Raw genomic sequence first — 19,448 nt, 5'->3', positions numbered from 1 at the left:
GCATCAAGCTCCTCATGGGAGCCTGCTTCTCCCTCTGCCTATGTCTCTGCCTCTCTCTGTCTCATGAATAAATAAATAAAATCTTAAAAGTAAAAGTCAGTAACTGCCCCTACCCCAACTCATCATCAAAATGGAACCACAGGTACCCACCTATATCGAAATCTACTTCCTTTAAAAAATATCTTGCTGCTTGACACAGTCTTGATCTGACTGGATTTCGCGTACCTATAAGAAGCAAAACAGAGTTTGTAGTGATATTGTAAAGTCCGAATGAGACATGCTATATAAAGTGTGATAACTGGATATTTTTGACTCTAAGAAATATATGCTATTGGAGGATTGCACATGTGCACACACACCTGAAAGAGAAGTTTCACCAAAAAACAAAACAAAACAGTGTATTTCACTATTTGTATACTCTGCTATCTCTTCATTTTTTTTAAAAGTAGGCTCCATGCCCAACATGGGACTTGAACTCGACCTGGAGATGGAGAGTGACATGCTCTACCTACTGAGCCAGTCAGGTACTCCTCTTTTCTTTCTAAATGCTGGTGGTAGCCCACACAGTTTGGTTTCATAATCCGTTAAAGGGGTCAAGACCTGCAGAAAGGACCAGGCAATACTGATGATCAAAAGGGATTCTTTCCCAATTTCCATTTGGAAGATACAGAGAAGAGTGGGGGTGACTGGGTGATGGGCACTGAGGTGGGCACTTGACGGGATAAGCACTGGGTGTTATTCTATATGTTGGCAAATTGAACAACAATAAAAAATAAATTTATATAAAAAAAGATACAGAGAAGATGGATTGTGTCACAAGGTGTCAAGTTTCCAGTTGTGGGGGTGGGGGTGGTGAGGGGAATTTTCCTGCCTGAGCTGAACCAACACTGCAGTAGAAGACAGCTTCCTGGTGACACAGGTCACTCACCATGTCTCAAAGAACCCACCTACTGTGTACTGCCCAAAAGAGAGCACAAGGGCTCTTGTGGACACGTTCACTGGCTTGGATATGTTCCGGTTAGGTCACCATGACCCAGTGCCCTTTAAAAGAACCCAGACTTAAATAAAAATTAAAAAAAAAAAAAAAAGGGATCCCTGGGTGGCGCAGCGGTTTAGCGCCTGCCTTTGGCCCAGGGCACGATCCTGGAGACCCAGGATCGAATCCCACGTCGGGCTCCCGGTGCATGAAGCCTGCTTCTCCCTCTGCCTGTGTCTCTGCCTCTCTCTCTCTCTCTCTCTCTGTGTGTGACTATCATAAATAAATAAAAATTTAAAAAAATAAAAAATAAAAAAAATAAAAAAATAATAATAATAAAAGAACCCAGACTGGTAAATGACTAAGACACACGTGGAATAAGAAGCCCAGCCAAGCACTGATTCAGCAGCTCTGAGTGTGCCCTTAACCATGAACAAAACCACAGCACTCTGAAAACAATGAGACCATGGGCTGCATACAGGTCACACCCAGGGTGCCAAATTGCTGTGAGGCTGACGATGCCTCTTGGTCAATAACTTTAAGCCCTGTGCAACTGAACCCAACCTAGAAAGAATGGTCTCCAAGATTTCAGGACCATTTAAAATACTGGGAGTCACAAAATCTTAACAGAAAAACCACCCAGAGCAATATGTTGTATAGAATTCTGAGCAAAGATGTGCACACAGCCAGAGCTCTGGTTAGAAGTTTCCATGCGGGCAGCAATCCCCACCACTGGGCCTGGTTGAAGCCCTGGTTCATCTGTTCAGCAATTGTTAACCGAATGCCAAGCCAGCTCCATACACTGCTGCTAGGTTTAGGCAAGACACACGGCCTCTGCATTCATGGAGTGTAAGGTCTAGAAGAGAAATGGATATTAATCTAAAAACCAGACACATAAGTGAATAACTCTATATTGTGGTGGGGGGCATGAAGGAAAAGATGCAATGATTGCACGGGAGGGGGAGACTAAGCCAGCGTAGGAGCCAGGGGTCTGAGCTGAGATCCGGGGAGGGGGAGGTGTTAGACTGGGAGGTTGTGGGCAGTGTTCTGGGCAGAAGGCTCAGCAGGCATAAAGCCCAGAGAGCTTAAGCACTGGAGGAACTAAAAAGATCTGATGTGCATCTCCCCACGTTATTATTATTATTGTCATTACAAGCCCCAACACATACATTTTCCCCCTCATTTAGCAGGACCTGACCTTGAGCTATGCTAGTTAAGGATTTTGGCCTTTTCCTCAGAACAATGGAAAGCCAGAGGAACGCTCTTTTGCAAAGAAGCCCCTTATCCCCTTCCACCTCTGCAAAGGGCCTGAGACGACAGAGAAGGGCACTGGGGACAGAAAAAGCACAGGGAGAATGAGACAGGAGGGGAGAGGGGTAACCTGGGGAGGGAGGTACAGCCTATGAGATCCCACCCAGGAGGCTCCTGACACCTGGTACATGCAGTGCGGGCTGCTGGCCAGAGCTGGGCTGTGGATCCACACGCAGTCAAGAGGATAAAAATCCCCAGCAAGCTGTGCTAACATGGGACAGAGTCCCAGGGGGCCCTCCTCCTCCAGCGAGGACACACATGCCCGGGGTGCACCTGCCCCCACCACCACCACCCCAGCCCCAGGGAGCCGTGAACCCAACACATTGTTATCTATGTTTCTCAGGGAGCCTGAGAAAAGGGCCATCTTCATCTCCTCCCCATCTTCTTGGCAGGGTGGTTGCTCCCAAGCCTCAGAGGTAGGCGACAGGGACCTTTAAAGAGCTTCTGCTTTTCTCAGTGTTTGTTATTACTGTTCTGGGGCAAGGTAGTCTGCTAAACAGACAAAGAGACTTAATTGGAGTTTTTAGCCCATGAAAGTAATGTTGCATTGTACCGACTATACTTCAATAAAAACATTAATTAAAAAAGAAAAAGAGCCTTAATTGGCGTTTTCAAAGGCAACTCTGTGCCCAGCTTATAGAAGATACCAAAAGCATAAAATGGTGAGGTAAGCCCAGCTGCTGGAGGGAGCCCCTTGTGGGGAGAGGGAGCGGCTCTGCTTTTCAAGGGTTCAGCTCCAGCTCTGCTCCTCCAGGGCCTCAGAGGAGGCTGCTGTCTGTCCCACCAGAGCAGCCTCTTGGTGGGAGACTCTCAACTGTGCTGCATCTACACAAACCCTCAGAGGACATGTTTCACAGAAAAAGTGAACAGCCTGCCTGCTCGGGACATGAGGAGTAGAAACGTCATTAGCTTCTTTCAGGCAGCTGATGAGTGCTTGTGTCATGTCGTTTGCTCAGAGACACTCTCCCCAGAGCCTTACCAACTCCCCACCCTTCCAAGCGTGCAGGTAGATGCCCAATCGCGTTGGGGTTGGGAGCTTCAAATAAATTTGAACAGGGAGGGGGTGTATACCAGGGGGGTTATTCCGAGAGAGCCTGAACAACAGAAACCCCTAAGAAATGGAAAGCACGGGAGGATGGAAGGAGATGGTCAGGGGAACAGAAAGGTGGCCACATGATAGGACACGCCTCCAGCTGTTCCCAAACCTGGCTGTATGCCAGTAGCACCTGGAATAAGGGTTAGAATGCCAGTGCTTAGGCTTGGTCACTAGAGATTCTCATTCAGCAGGTCTATAGTGAGTCCAGGAGTTTGTTTTTTTATCACACACCCTGATGTCATTCCAACCTCTGAGTCCCCAGATTCTCCTTGAATGACCCAAGAGGGGTGTTTTACCTGGAAGAGCAGAGGCCCAAGATCCTACCCGCTTTTGGTCCTGTGACCTTGGGCAAGTCATATAGCTTTTCTAAGCCTTAATTTCTCCACGATTTTTTTAAGGGGGGGAAGGTATGACAACACTTAATTACAATAGTATTCTGAGGAGAGTTAAATGAGATCAAATCATTTGATAGCACCTATTCATTGTTTGTTTCCCTCCCTTCCTAATATCGCTCTCAAAACCTCTCCATTGACTTCTCACTATTCAGCCACCTAAGCCAGTCCTCTGGGCCATGAAGATTCTGGGGGAACTGTTTCAAACCCTCTGCAGCCAGTAAGAGACCTTTTATGCTCTAAGGGTACCTGAGTGGCTCAGCGGTTGAACATCTGCCTTTGGCTCAGGGCTTGATCCCAGGGTCCTGAGATCGAGTCTTGCATCAGGCTCCTTACAGGGAGCCTGCTTCTCCCTCTGCCTCTCTCTCTCTCTCTCTCTCTCTCTCATAAATAAATAAAATCTTAAAAAAAAAACCCAACTAGCTGATAAGCACTGATGCTCAGTTCACCAGGCTCTCACATCAACAATGAGCCCAGAGCAAAAGTCTGCCCACTGCAGGCAAGAATGCACAACCTAGCTAAAAAGCAATTCTCTCTCCTCCAGCCTTCTTCCTCACCCACCCTCTCCCCACTGCCACCTCCAACTCCCCATCACAATCCCAGCACAGAAGCTACAGAAGGCTGTTCTCAAACATCTGACCTCACAGAGAAATCCACAAGCTCCCCCATTTACCAACACCTGGCTTGACAGCAACTGTGTATCCACATGGTGGCCTTGCCACAGCTCCCCACCACCCCTACCCCAGAACTGCCAGGGCAGCCACTGGACCCAGAGACCTCCTCCCCCCGCATTAGGGAACTCTGCCCAGTCCTGAGGCTGAAGCTGTGTTTTGAATGTGGTAACATGTGTACAATGTGCCGTGCATGCAGATGGTGCCTGGGATGTGCAAAGTGCTTAGTCGGGAACAGCATCCTGAGATACACACACAGCCCAGCCCTGCACCAGCACACTGCCCCTCGCCCCTGCCTCTGACCTCTCCCCTGGCACCTGCTACTATACATGCTGGGGATGGAGGTCAGGCCAGGTGCTGTGGAGATCCTGGATGGTGCTCTAAGGATTCACTTCTAGAATTAACAATATAATTTCCCATTTTATCACAGGTACAGCTTCTGGAGTAACCACAGCAGTAAAAACATATGTTATTACTGAGCATCTACTATGGGCCATATGCCATCCAAAGCATCTCAAACATATTAGTTTATCCTCACAGCGCCCTCCTAGGAGGAAGCAATCCACCTTTTTATGAGAGGAAACTGAGGCACAGAGGGGTTAAGTCACTTAATGGCAATACAATAGAAGCTGGAGGAACTTGATTGCAAATCCAGGTCTGTCTGTATTTTTAAAATAACGTGTTAGCCATGCAGGTTCTCAGACTTCAAAGAGCATCAGATTCACATGGCACGCTTCTCAAAACACAAGTTTCTGGTTCAGTGAGGCTGGGGTGAAGCCCAGGAATCTGCATCTCCAGCAAGTTCCCAGGAGATGCTGATGCTGATTTACAGCTCCTACTTTGAGAATCATTGGATTAGAGCATTTAACCCTAGCCTGCACATTAGCACCACATGGAAAAGATTTATTTCTACCAATATCTAGATCCCTCATCCCAGATTCTGATTTTTTTAAATAACAAATTGATTGAGATATAACCCACATACCATGGGGTTCACCCTTTTAGACTGCATACTTCAGTGGTCTTTAATATAATTCACAAATTTTTTTAAATGAGAAATCATTTTCATTGCCCCAGGAAAAACCAACCTCCCATTACCCTCCTCATCTCGTCCACTCCCAGGGCTAGACAAGCGCCAATCTACTGTCTGTCTCTTAGATTTCTCTATTCTGGACATTTCAAATAAATAGAATCGTACAATATGTGGCCTTTTATGTCTGGCTTCTTTCCACTTAGCGTAATGTTCACAGCTTGATTTTTTTTTTAAAGCTCCCCCAGGTGGTCCTAATGTGCAGTCAGTGCTGAGAAGCACTGCTTTAGAACATTAGTACTCAAAGTGTTGTCCATGGGCCTGCAGCGCAGCTTCACCAGGGACCTTATTAGAAATATGGACCTCCAGGGTGCTGGGGGAGCTCAGTCAGTTAAGCATTAGGCTCTTGATTTCGGCTCAAATCATGATCTCATGGGTTGTGGGACTAACCCCAAATCGCCCTCCACACTCAGCAAGAAGTCTGCTTGAGATCCTCTCCTTCTCCCTCTGCTCATCCCCCTCCTGTCTCTCTCTTTCTCTCAAATAAATAAATCTTTATAAGAAGAAGAAGAAGAAAAAGAAGGAGGAGGACAAGGAGGAAGGAGGGAGGAGGAGGAGGAGAAGAAGAAATATGAACTTTGATGCCCCACTTGGATCTACTGAATCAGAATCCACATTCTTACAGGATTTCCACATAAGTCACGTGCTCAATAAAGTATGAGAGGCTCTGATATAGGGAGTTCTCAGGATCCTTACCTACCAAGTGTTCTGTTTCTCTGACAAAACGCATACCAAACTTTGGGTAAGAAATTTCTTGGGGACTGCCTTTATGCCCTACAAATAATCGTGGACAAAGTTGAGGACTAAGAGTATCATTTGAGCCTGTACAGTGTCCCCAGTGCCTAGCACAGTGCATGGCATAAAGCAGGTGTGTGTGACAGACTCACTGAATGGAAACTCCCTGAGCCACTGAAATCTTCAGTGAATCTGTGTGCTTTCAGGGAACCACAACCCTGGGGGTGGCAGCACCTAGAAAACACATGGCATAAAGGCATCTCTGAAATGGTGACTGTCTACCAGAGTTTTGGACTCCATTCCCAGGCAGCAGATCTCAGAGCCAGAGTTTTCAAATCGGATCAGTGGCCCCAGGCCAGCCAACAACTAGCAGCACAGTCATATCTTAAAAGCGCACAAGGGAATTCTTAGACTTGGGCTACCGGGCCTGCCTGTTCCTATGACAGGTGAAGTAGAAAAAGAGGGAGCAAATCACACCCAACCCAGGAAACAAAATCCGGACCTTGCTCTGCCAGCTGAAACCATTACAACACACTACCAGTTCAACAGAGCTAGAAACAGGCACTTGCCCTTGAACTTAACAGAATCAGAACCCATCAGAGTCAAAGGGACAGGGCTCTGGGACCAACTGGCACTCAAAACCCTTTTGTCATTACTGGAGGGGGTAGTGGTCATGGTCACTGCTGCAGCCACCGTTCATCAATGGTCACTGTGCCTGGGACAACTAATCACTGCCCTGCAGGTACTACCGATCACCTTTTACAGATGAAAAACAAAATTGGGGCTCAGAGTGTAAGGTCTTTGTTCCAGACCACAGTACTAGTGACAGTCAAGACTCTAAGCCAAGCCTTTCACTTCCAAGGCCCATGCTCATTAACACTAGGAGAAGGCTGAAGCCAGGTTTGTCCAAGTATATAGTCTGGTCAGAACAGGTGACATCTTTCCTTCTCCATAAGGAACAGAGATGATTATGGAACAATAAAGAAACAAAAGTTTCCAAGAAAGCTCAGATCAGTACAAATATTAGGGATTAGATGTCTTCATGAGAAGATGGGGTAGCCTGACCTAAGCAAAGCAGAACCACAAGGACTTGGTCACCTCTGTACAAGAACCTCAATGGAACCTCAATGGAACCTTAATGTATGATGGTTCCATTTATGGTATTTTAACTTAGGATGGGTTTCTCAGGGTCTGGCCCCATGGTAAGTCAAGTAAGTAAAGGAAAATCTGTACACAAAATTTGTGCTGACCACCAAACCACCAGGTCTTCAGAAGCAGCCACAGAAGACTGAGAGGGATTCCTCTGATATGCTTAGTTGGCCCATCTAATGATAGAATTACCACACTGACCTCTTTACTAGCTGCCAGTTAACGTGTATACCCTAAAATGTGCAAAACAAATTCCCCAGTCTGCAGGTTTTTCTCCTTCTTTCCCTCCTTTCAATTCTGTTCTTTTTTTTTTTTGTATATTTTTTATTGGAGTTCGATTTGCCAACATATAGTATAACACCCAGGGCTCATCCCATCAAGTGCCCCCCTCAGTGCCTGTCACCCAGTCACCCCATTCCCCCTCCCACCTCCCCTTCCACTACCCCTTGTTCATTTCCCAGAGTTAGGAGTCTCTCATGTTTTGTCACCTTCTCTGATTTTTCCCACTCATTTTCTCTCCTTTCCCCTATAATCTCTTTCACTATTTTTTATATTCCTCATATGAGTGAAGCCATATAATGATTGTCTTTCTCCTAATTGTCCTTGTCCTAATTGACTTACTTCACTCAGCATAATACTCTCCAGTTCCATCCATGTCGAAGCAAATGGTGGGTATTTGTCCTTTCTAATGGCTGAGTAATAGCACTACTGGGGATTTACCCCAAAGATACAGATGCAGTGAAAAGCTGAAACACCTGCACCCCAATGTTCATAGCACCATGTTCACAATAGCCAAACTGTGGGAGGAGCCTCAGTGTCCATCGAAAGATGAATGGATAAAGAAGATGTGGTATATATATACACACAACGGAATATTACTCAATTCTGGTTTTGTCTTTGATTCCATCAATTCATAACTCCCTCACACATGATAAAACAATGTGTGCGCGAAAGAACTAATTTATGTCCTAAATCATTCTTTGATAGTGATCCTATGATTTCACCTAAAGGATCTTCAAAACTGTGCTAAACTCCTCCCCAGAAAGGCTTATTGAGAAGCCTCTAAAAGGTCTATCCACTGGGTGTTCTCTTCTACTCTGGCCCCTTTCACTGCCTGTGGTCAGCAACCATCAACCACACCCTTCGCTCCTCTGCTGCCTGTTTCATGATGGCTGAACCCTCTGTGTCTGGCCCCTCATCTCCTCCCTGTCTACTTCATGTACCCTCTACTCCAGCATGTGTAGCTGCTCATCTTCCTCAGTGTCTTCCATCTTCCTGCCTTGGTCTCTTACCCAGAATGTCCTTTCTTCATCTGAAAAAGACTTCCACCTCCTGGCTCCCCTGGCAGCAAGACTCGCCCCTCCTCTGGGGTGCCCTCCAGCATTTTATTTATACTTTCCTTTTGGTTCCCTTTGAAACACAAATCTCCTGAGGATAGGAATCATTTCCTCATCAATTGATCCTCATCAATCGACCCAGGAAATATTTTTTGAAATATTTTTTGAAATATTTTTACCTGGGGTCTTTGGCAAACACAAAGATAAACAGAGCCTAGTTCCTACCATCAGAGAGATCTGATCTAGTATAAATATGTACATAAAAATCTACAATGAAATAGGTCATGATCCATCTTGTTTTGCTTTGTTTCTAAAACTCCATCTACCAGCTCGATCATTTGTGAGAAAATATTCATTCAAAATGACTAACTACATGAATCTAAATTATCCCCTGACAGGAACCAGATGATTTCATTAAAGGAGGAACTTAAGACTTCCAAAAGCTTAAGCTCCAAAAATAGTTTGTCAGTTCCTCAGAAAAATAAGTATAGAGTTACCCGATGATCCAAAAACTTCACTCCTAGGTATAAACCTAATAGAACTGTCCACAGAAAAACTTTGCTATGAATATTCATAGCAGCATTATTCATAATAGCTAAAATGAGGGAACAACCCAAATGTCCATTGGCTGGTGAATGGATAAACAAAATGTGGTATAGCCAAACAATAGATTATTATTCAGTCATGGAAAGAAATGAAGTTCTGATGCCTGTTACCACATGATAAACCTTGAAAACATTACCTTCAGTGAAAGAAGCCAGGCACAAAAGGCCACAGAGTTTACAACTCTGTTTATATAAAATATCCAGAAGGGGTGAATCCATAAACATGGAAAGTAAACCAGTAGTTGCCAAGGTCTGGGGAGAGGGGGAATGAGGAGTGACTATTAATGGATGCAAGGTTTCTTTTGGCGGGGATAAAAATGTTCTGGAATCTGACAGTGGTGATAGTTGCGTGACTTTGTGAATTATACTTAAAACCACTGAGTATATACTTTAAAATGGTGACTTTTATGGTATATGATCTCAATTTATCAAATAATTAAGAACAGCAGCAAGCTGTTATGTTATGTATGCGCAGGCCTCCACTAGAGACAGAGCATCAGACCGTCTACATCTTCATCTCTCAGCTCTCGTGGGTCTGAACAGGCCTGGACATGATTTCAGAGGCAATCAGTTGCCCTTATGTACCAGGTGCCAAACACCTCACGGGACCTACTGGTGGCTTGAGGCGAAGATGGTTGCAGGAAGGTCTTTTGATACACAGCATTTTGGAGGTCATCTCATCTAAGGGCTTTCAAACTATGCCCCTGATAGGATCTTCCAGGACTGAGGGTTCTCCCAGGACACAGGACTCTCAATGCTAAGACTGGGGAAGCCTGGGCAAATGCAGACAACTGGTCACTCGAGCTCCTGAGAAGCAGTGAACAACAGGTGAAGGGTCTCCAGTCTCCAATCCCAACTCTGGTCCCCAACAACCATAGTTCCTCTATTTTTACCTTTCTTTTCAGTTTGAGAAAAGAGTTCTGTGGATAAAAAAGGATTTGAAAAAGATTGTCCAAGCATTCATTCTCCTGATCCTTGTCAGCCAAAGCCAGAGAGGTTCAGAGAGTCAGCATTTTCAGAGACATGAGTCTAATGAGCAAGGCAGAAATCAGGGCAGGGGGGCAGGGGGAGACCAAGCAAAGTTGCCTGAATGAGCACCAGGGGCCAGTTGATACCCTGGGCAGGGCTGGCCTGGGCTCCTGACTGCATCCCTCACCACCGCTCTTCCAAATCAACAATTGTGTCTCAATGAGGAGAAGCTGGAATTCAGTGGGAAGATCCTAAATTTGAAGCTCTTTAGAAACCTGAAAGCTGGGCACCAGGGTGGCTCAGTGATTGAGCATCTGCCTTTGGCTCATGTCATGATCCTGGGGTCCTGGGATCCAGTCCCTCATTGGGCTCCCCACAGGGAGCCTGCTTCTTCCTCTGCCTATGTCTCTGCCTCTCTCTCTGTGTCTCGCATGAATGAATGAATTATGAATGAATGAATAAATAAAATCTTAAAGAAGAAAGAAAGAAACAAACAAATAAACTTGAGAGCTTTATGGATGGTTTCTGAAGTCCTGTCCAGTACTGACTTGCCAAGATCCTAGATTCCACCCACAAACTTTTGGCTCTCATCTCTGTATGCTGCAGGCTTCTTTACTATAAACACCTGTGGCTCTCTGCCAAAGCTTGATTTCTCTGGTTGTGAGAGCACATTCAGCCCACACTCCGAGTAAGCCAGAGAGTATTACTCTGCCCTCTGAAATGGCCTTCAACCAAAATGAATGGAGAATTGGTAGACAAATAGCCCAGGCCCTTTGCTGGTAAGTGGGAGAACTCTGAGGCATGTTCCACAGTATGACAGAGTTCCCCAGCAGAGCTAAGACCTGATCAATAACGAGCCCTGTGCCACTTGCTGCCCTACCTCCCTTCCCAATTGCCCTATGGGTATGTTCAGAAACCACATCCCTAAGAAACCACTTGCACTCAACTTTTCTCAAAGTCTGCTTCTAGTGGGGGCACCCAACCAAACACAGATTCTGTGACATGTTGGATGGAAATAGCAATGCAAAAAAAAAAAAAAGTGCTCATTGCAATTCTATGGGCATCACTCGTGGAGCTCACGGCTGGATGGGCCAACAGTGGTTGGGAGTCACCCTGCACAATGCACCAAATTTACAATTCCCTTAAATACAATAAAAAGAACTGATTTAAAAGAAACGCATATGCAGCTATTTGCAGAACATAAATGGTTCGATGGATGCTTTTACAATCTATGATTAAATGAATAAAAGCTACGCACTTATAAAAGGCCTGGTTCTCCACCCCACACTTCCAAAGATGTTTGCAGGCAGCTGGTGTTGAAGTATGGAATGCCAACATGGCTTTTTTCTAATAAAAAAGACAAAACAAGAAAGGGCATGTGAAACATAGTTTATCTTTTAAGGTATTTACCAATCTGTAACCCCGCACCTGCCCAACAGGTTAAAAGTAACTCGGGCATTACTATGGTCTTAAAAGTGTTATTGAAACGGTGTCCCCCTGCCTCCCTCACTCTTTGCAGATATCATGAATCTAGCTGGGCCCTGTTTCTAACAAAAACCAGCATCACAATCCTTCTCGACAACCCAGGAATCACCTGCCTCGTGATCAGACTTGTATTCGTTTAAAAACTTATCTGTCACTGCTGAATAACTGGTGTTTTATCTGAAAACTATGGCCAAGGAAATCTGCAACCCTCCAGACCTAGCTCTGAGGCTCAAAGCTTCCATGCTGGCCATCTCTCCAGATGCCTCTTCCCTGATGAACCCAACATGCATCTAGTCTTAAGACTCCTGGGATGTCTAGATTCTATTTCTAAAACTCTCACCAGCAGTGGTTGAATATCTAGATTTGGAAGTATTCTTTGCTTGTTTCATAAATCTGTATTTTGGTAGATTACAGAGGTAGGAGGAGGTTCCATTTTCTTTCTTTTTTATTAATTTAAATTTCAGTTAATTAACACACAGTATAATATTAGTTTCAGGGGATCCCTGGGTGGCGCAGTGGTTTAGTGCCTGCCTTTGGCCCAGGGCACGATCCTGGAGACCCGGGATCGAATCCCACATCGGGCTCCCAGTGCATGGAGCCTGCTTCTCCCTCTACCTGTGTCTCTGCCTCTCTCTCTCTCTCTCTCTTTCTGTGACTATCATAAATTAAAAAAAAAAAAATCAAAAAAAAAATATTAGTTTCAGGAGGAGGTTCCATTTTCTATCCCAGTATATTTTCTACACAGCAGTATACTGTCAAGCATTGTTCACGGACTTTCTTTTCTTTTTTAATTTTTTATTTAAATTCAATTTAGTTAACATATAATGTGTTATTTGTTCAGGGGTAGAATTTACATGCCTTCCTTAATGCCCATCACCCAGTTTCCCCATCCCCCACTCAACTCCTCTCTAGAGACCTTCAGTTTCTCTCCTAGAGTTAAGCTTACCGTTTGCTTCCCTCTGTTTTCATCTTATTTTATTTTCCCTTCCTCTCCCCTATGTTCATTTGTTTTGTTTCTTAAATTCTACATATGAGTGAGATCATATGTGTATTTGTCTTTCTCTGACTGATTCATTTCACTTTGTTCTTAAATGTGCAAACCCACTATTTGTTTGTCTCTAAAATGTTTAGCATACAGCTTCTATTACATCATAAACTTCAAAGTGGTGGGCTACAATACTAAAGGCACATTTCATGCTCATGTCTTTCTGGTGCACACACACACCCTCACACATGTACATACAACTACACGTCATTAGAAAAGCAGTCACTGACCTCCTTCTGGGTGCCAATCACATAAAATGTCTTCCCTTCAAACTTCAATTTGCAGACATCTGGCCTAAGAAAAGAAAATCTCTTTGGGTGAGGAGAAAAAAAAAAAAGTGGCAGCTATCCAAGGTACCTTGGTTTCCCCTAGGAATCTGGCTGACTCGCAGATACCAAGCCGGCTGCAATGAAACAAGATATTATCTTATTATCAGTGAAGGCCTAATGAGCAGTGAATAGCCCCCAAATGAATTATACAGCAATTTCCTTCCTAAGAGAGGATCCAGAGGTAGCTCAGAATTACTTCTTCCATTTTTTACAGTCAAGCAGCATCTTTCTTCCAAGGAACTCTGGAGGTTTTGTGAACATTAACGACCAAAACAATATTAACTGACCAGCCCACTTTGCGAGGTAGGAAGAATGTGATTATTTCAGGTTCAGGTAATGAAACGATATGGATTCACAGTATCAGTCTCCCTCACCCTTTCACATTCATCTTCAAGGAACACACACACAAAATTTTCATTTCTGCTCTCCCTGCTTGTGGTAGAGTAAGTTTTTTTGTTTTTTTGTTTTGTTTTGTTTTTGTTTTTGTTTTTTTATGATAGTCACAGAGAGAGAGAGAGAGAGAGAGGCAGAGACACAGGCAGAGGGAGAAGCAGGCTCCATGCACCGGGAGCCCGACGTGGGATTCGATCCCGGGTCTCCAGGACCGCGCCCTGGGCCAAAGGCAGGCGCTAAACCGCTGTGCCACCCCGGGATCCCTAGAATAAGTTTTATTAAATATTGAGATGCTCAGAATTATGAGGACAGCTTGACACATTGTAGCCAAAAGAGTGACTTTAGGTTTTATCTTAAGGAGCTGCTCAGTTAAAATCTGCCTGAAATAGGGAACCTAGGTCACCTCCTTGGTGAGAAGATTTGTGTAAAGAGAGAGACAATTCTATTTTTATTCCTTTGATCTAACTTCTAGAAGAGGGATTTCTGCTCCTGTGTTTTTCCTGAGGGAAAAAGAACAGTGTGGCCACATTAAGCCGCTTGAACTTAGGAGAGGATTTGCAAGAGTGACAAAGCTCAGTGGATGTTAAAAAACAAAAACAAAACAAAACCAGGATTAACGTGGGAATAAAATTTGTTTTGGTAACATGTCCATGGCTGTTCCAGAGGCTAGAAGAAGATGGGGATGACAGCAGCCCACCAGGAACACCAAGATGCAGAACCCAGGAACAAATGGTCTGGGGATTGTCCATCTCAACTCTTTAGTGGACCCAAGAAGAAATAGAAGCCCAAGGGAGAGAGACATGCAATTAATCTGCACTTGAGACATGTCAGGTTCTCCCCTAATTACTTCAAAACTCAAGCAATTCATAAACCTGAGGATCTAACCCTCAAGTCTTCTGTGGTCCTGGAGTAGGATGGGAAAAGTCCCCAGATTATCCATGCTTCCCAAAGTCAACAGGAATCCCTCGGGAGATTACTCTGGAATGACCTGAAGAGTGATGAATACCCTTTTTTCCAAGGTGCAGGAAAACAGAGAAGAAAACTGTTCACCCCATCATGCCACATGTATACGAGATATCAGAATTCACGAATCCCACCGCTCACAACACAGTTGCATTTTCTTTTCCCCCAACCTGTTTCTTCCCTGTAAAACAGACAGATGTAAGTGATTCCCATCTTATGAATAAGTACACAGAGGCTCAGAAAAGCTAGGTGATTAAGAGTTTTGAGAGTGCTCATTGTGGAGAAAGAGAACAAGTGGGTGCAGAGAGGAGCACAAAGTATGAACTGAACAAAAGGCAATGATAGAGAGGTTAAGGAAGAGATTGATGAAATCGGGGACCTCAGAAAAAAGAGGGCTGGTCATAAAGAAGAGCAGAATGTATAAGAGTGGAGTGGGTATTAGCTGACTGATGCTAGCCCAGCAGAGAAGATTTGAAAGGGAGCTGGGAGGTACCAAGAGGACAGTGCACAAGTGGGGGTGTTGATAAAGGGGTGCTGGAAGAAACCCTCAAGCTAACAGAACCACTAAACAGACGTTTAGGTAAGTGCAAGAGCATTTCCAACACAGGACTGAAGGTGGATGCCCACTGGCCCATCAGGAAGAAATTCAGGCCACAGGAGGGGCCCACCACCCAGTTAGACGTGACAGGAGTGACAGACTGTCAGGGGCCATCGGGGAGGAAACTGAATCAAGCTGAAGGTATGAACAAGACTGAGCCTTTATCATATCACACATATGTTCAGCCTTCTCATCCTTTGCATAAACCGTTCCTCTCCTTGATTGGACAGTAGGCCCTGCTGGTCACCTACCCTGCTCCATCCTCCCACTTCTGTACTGACATGACTCAGACTTTTTTCTTCCTCAAAGTGACATGTTCATGGGGATCACACTCTTCTCAACAGCAAGAAGTGGGTCTTGATTTGACCAACCCAATCATGGAGTTCCCACTCTTCTCAGAAGGATTGGTTTAAGTGGGTGCATGTGACCCAATCCTGCCCTATTAGATATACAAGAAGTCTCCTACAAGGCTTCTGTAAAACAAATCCTTCTTGTTTTAATAGGAGACACACACACAAGCAGATCCTCTCTAGTCTCCAGGTGGTGCTGTATGATGATGGGATGCACAGAGTTACTTGCATGGCCACCATATGAGCATAGGCCTGGGGACAAAAACCACTACCCTGGGATGACAGAGAAGAAAAGGGAGACCTAGGGCCTTCATGGTGTTGTCAGGGAGTTAAGTTAAAGGATCATGGAAATGCCCAACCTCTGGAACTTCTGCTGTGTGAAATAATCAGTCTTCTTATCTGTAAGCCAATGTGAACAGATGTGTTATCTGAGCCAAAAGCATCTTCACTGATATACTGGGTAACACAGGATGAGTCTGCAACAAGGACTCAACAGAAGAAAATGGAGAGAAGGGACCGGAAGAGGGTCCTGTGTTATTCAAGGGAAATTGCACTTTACCCTGCCCTTCCCTACCCCATGGTCACCCCTTTGGCCAGAACAGTAGCTGTTGGTGAAGAAACACTCAACACCCCTTTGAAGACACAGGTCCTGAGCCCAAGATACACATCTCTGGGTCTTCTAAGGTCTAGGGCAACCTAGATCAGCTTTTATTTATAAGTGAATAATCTTTTTATAATGAAGTTCCACAGCAAAGAAATGAATAATAGTCATTCCGCTGGACATTTCCAAACCAAACCAAAAAAAAAAAAAAAAAAAATCAAAGGCTGGGAAAGAAAAGCAAGATTGAGGAAAATGGTAAGCTAGTTTCCCAAAGAAGTCCTTACCATTTTATCAAATGGATTCTCTTATTTCCCTGGAATACCACAAAGCCTGCTGCAGTGAATCCTAAAAATGTTGTTGTGCCTGTTGAATCCTGAAAAAAGAAGAACAAAAACATTTGGATTAAGAAATATAAAATAAGTGATAAATTGTATTCTCATTCATTCTCTCCCTGGGTTAATTTCAGGTTAATTTCATTGATCATGGCAATAAACTAAGCTTCTGAAATGGAACTTCCATGAACAGCACTTCAAAAATCTGGGGAAGGTCTGGAAACGTTTAACTTTTTCCTTGGAGGAACAGACGTTCTACCTCTCCAGGAACATCCTGGGAAAATATAGATTAGTTCCAAACCACTATATCTATTTCCAAATGTGTCCTGGGGCCACCGGAGTTCTTGGATCTGCCCTATAGTTTGGACAAACCATGCTTGCTCATCATTAGCCCTAAAACCAAAGGGCTATGATACCAAAGCCCTTAGCATCTAATTTAATTTGATTAAATTCCACACAAGATTTCTGGCCATTCTAATGTAAAGATATGTCCAGAAATTCCTACTCTGTTTCCAGCCTCAACCAGAAAAACTAAGCATAGATCAGTAAAATCAAAGGAATGACAGCAACAAAGATCAAGTCTATCTCCAAGTAATAAATAAAACAAACAGGGTCAAAATTGCAGAAAACATTTAATTCACTAAGTGGAACGAACTGATTTATATTACTAGGATGAGGATTCTGGCAAATATGCTAAAATCATTGTGCCAATAAAAATTAAAATGCCAAAGTGAACAAGTACCACCCGCTCTCTGCCTCGACTGCATGTTGGAATCATCTGGAGAGCCTGGTCTGTTCCGCCCCCCCCCCAGATCCTGATGTCACTGGGTGGCAGAAGTGTACGAAACTCCCCAGGTTCTTCCAATCAGCAGCCTGAATGAAGAGCTGGAGATCTAGTACTTCACCAAATACTATTAGCGATCCCATATGGGTAAAGAAATTTGCCAGCGGGACTCAAGAACTTATCTTTAAGAGCCCGGCTGAGATAAATGCTTAGTTTAGGATTCTGCTTAGCATCTGGTTGATGTGTGCTTAGTTTAGGGTACAGAACGGAGAAAACAGTTTTCATAAAACATTTCTGGAAAATGTGTGCATCAACTTGGGGGCTTGTTAAAAAAGCATATTACCCAGATGTACCCCCAGTGATTCTGATTTAGTGACTCTGATACATGCTTGAGAGAAATACTGTCAAATAATATGAGCAAAGGAAACAAGGAAAAAATATTCCTAATGTCAAAATATAATTTTAAGCCTTTTTTTGCTTCTACTTTCCCAATTTTTAAGATTGCCCTCTTGCTGACAATGGTCTTAAAAGTAAATCTGTTGGGATCCTATAACTTCTTAGAGGTAGAATCATCTACTTGATGGATGAATGAATGAATCATGTATGTTAATTTAGGAAAATGAGGCTACTATAAAGCAATTAGCAAGCAATTGGAAGGCTTGCAATGGAGAAAATCAACCACCAGGCCATGGGACTGCAGTCTGCTGTCACCCCTTCCAGTTAGGGACAACAGATCAGCCTGTAGAAATATCCTGCACACTAACTCTCTTGTGAGCAAAATAATCATTACAGGTCAGCCTGCTATAAAGGACACTCACCTTGCATGGGTGGGGGTCCACCCCATAGGTTTCCAAAGTGTGAGCTTTTAGGAGTAAGTTAAATTCAGCAACTGGTGGGCTCTGGCCTCTAGAACCACACAAGAAAAGTTTAGGGTGTTAATACAGAAGATAACAGAAACCTAGAGTCCCTTTGTTCAATAAAATGGGATATTCTAAACTAAAAAAAAATCCCTACATAAATAATAATCAGTAAGACCAATCACCATTCCTCCTCATAAGGAGCTCTTCTCTAAGGAATCTGAGCTCGTGTTCCCTGGCTAATTGCTCCATAATCAAACCACATGTACTCTGAGGACTCCAGTGACCCATACAGTTAATCAAGGTGATCAAGTTACCAATAAGTAAGCCTTGCAAATTCAATCTTAATATGAAATAGAACTCAGCATCTGTTCTTTCCAACTCACTTAAAAAGATTATCCAGGGTAAAGAGCATTCCGTCTTGCTCAGGGTACAATATGGGCAGTCCTGGTATGCTACCAGCAAGCCTGAACAAAGCCATCCACGCAGGAAGAACTGTCAACCATTCCAATGGAAAGCCCTGGATTTTGAAAGGAAATCTCACCCACTAATCTTAGCTGTGCCCTCCAGGGTGGCAAACAAGGTCCTGGCCTCAGTGAGGGGGAGGGGGCTGCAGTAGAGATGACTGTGAAGCCTTCTGGGGCTAACTTCCAAAGCAGGATCTTACAGCATTTTAAAGACTCCACTTTGACTAAATCCCATATGTACCTTAGAGAATCCAAACCATTCTCCAAGGATAAACAGGTCACCCTAACAACTGAGAAGAGTTTGCCAAAGAAAACAACAGGAATTTGTTTTCATTTCCAAAATGTAAAATTACGTTGTAGTACTGAATCTACTTCCACCCAAGCTTCTCCCCATAGATAGATTCCCTTCCTCTACCCCTCAAGAATCAACATGCCTCTAAATCCTTTTGAGATCTTCTCTTTACCCCCAGCAGCTGAAATTTCATTATGATAGTGAGGAGTGTCTTTATTTACTTATTATGATCAACACTGTGGGGACACTTTTAATCCAATAATTTGTATCTTTTCCCTGGTTGCTTGATTTTTCTCTTCCCAACCTCCATCCTCACCCCCAACCATCCTTTCTTTCCCTCTCCTCTCCTTTGGGAGGCCTAAGTTCTTGAAACCCTGTCCTCCATGCCTTATAACCTTTGTTTCATTCTCTAAATTTTTTGGTACTACATTCTGAATGATTTTTTTTTAATTAACTTTTATTGGTGTTTAATTTACCAACATACAGAAAAACACCCAGTGCTCATCCCGTCAAGTGTCCACCTCAGTGCCCGTCACCCATTCCCCTCCAACACCCGCCCTCCTCCCCTTCCACCACCCCTAGTTCGTTTCCCCGAGTTAGGAGTCTTTATGTTCTGTCTCC

General features: G+C 44.0%; 1 protein-coding gene across 3 annotated transcripts in view; it reads right to left on the bottom strand.

Moving 5' to 3' along the window:
• FRMD3 (FERM domain containing 3) overlaps window positions 1–19,448 on the bottom strand; it is a 297,512-nt gene that overhangs the window by 63,946 nt on the left and 214,118 nt on the right. For all 3 annotated transcript variants that reach the window (XM_041744980.1, XM_041744981.1, XM_041744983.1), the window contains 5 exons: window positions 18,030–18,117; window positions 16,380–16,468; window positions 13,092–13,155; window positions 11,590–11,678; window positions 151–225 (listed from right to left, as the gene is read on the bottom strand). In XM_041744980.1, the coding sequence (XP_041600914.1) occupies window positions 151–225; window positions 11,590–11,678; window positions 13,092–13,155; window positions 16,380–16,468; window positions 18,030–18,117 (405 nt within the window). The remainder of the gene's footprint in view (window positions 1–150; window positions 226–11,589; window positions 11,679–13,091; window positions 13,156–16,379; window positions 16,469–18,029; window positions 18,118–19,448) is intronic.

Source organism: Vulpes lagopus, chromosome 2 (assembly GCF_018345385.1).
Source record: "Vulpes lagopus strain Blue_001 chromosome 2, ASM1834538v1, whole genome shotgun sequence".
Lineage (NCBI taxonomy): Eukaryota > Metazoa > Chordata > Mammalia > Carnivora > Canidae > Vulpes > Vulpes lagopus.
This window is presented reverse-complemented; position numbering and strand designations above follow the sequence as displayed.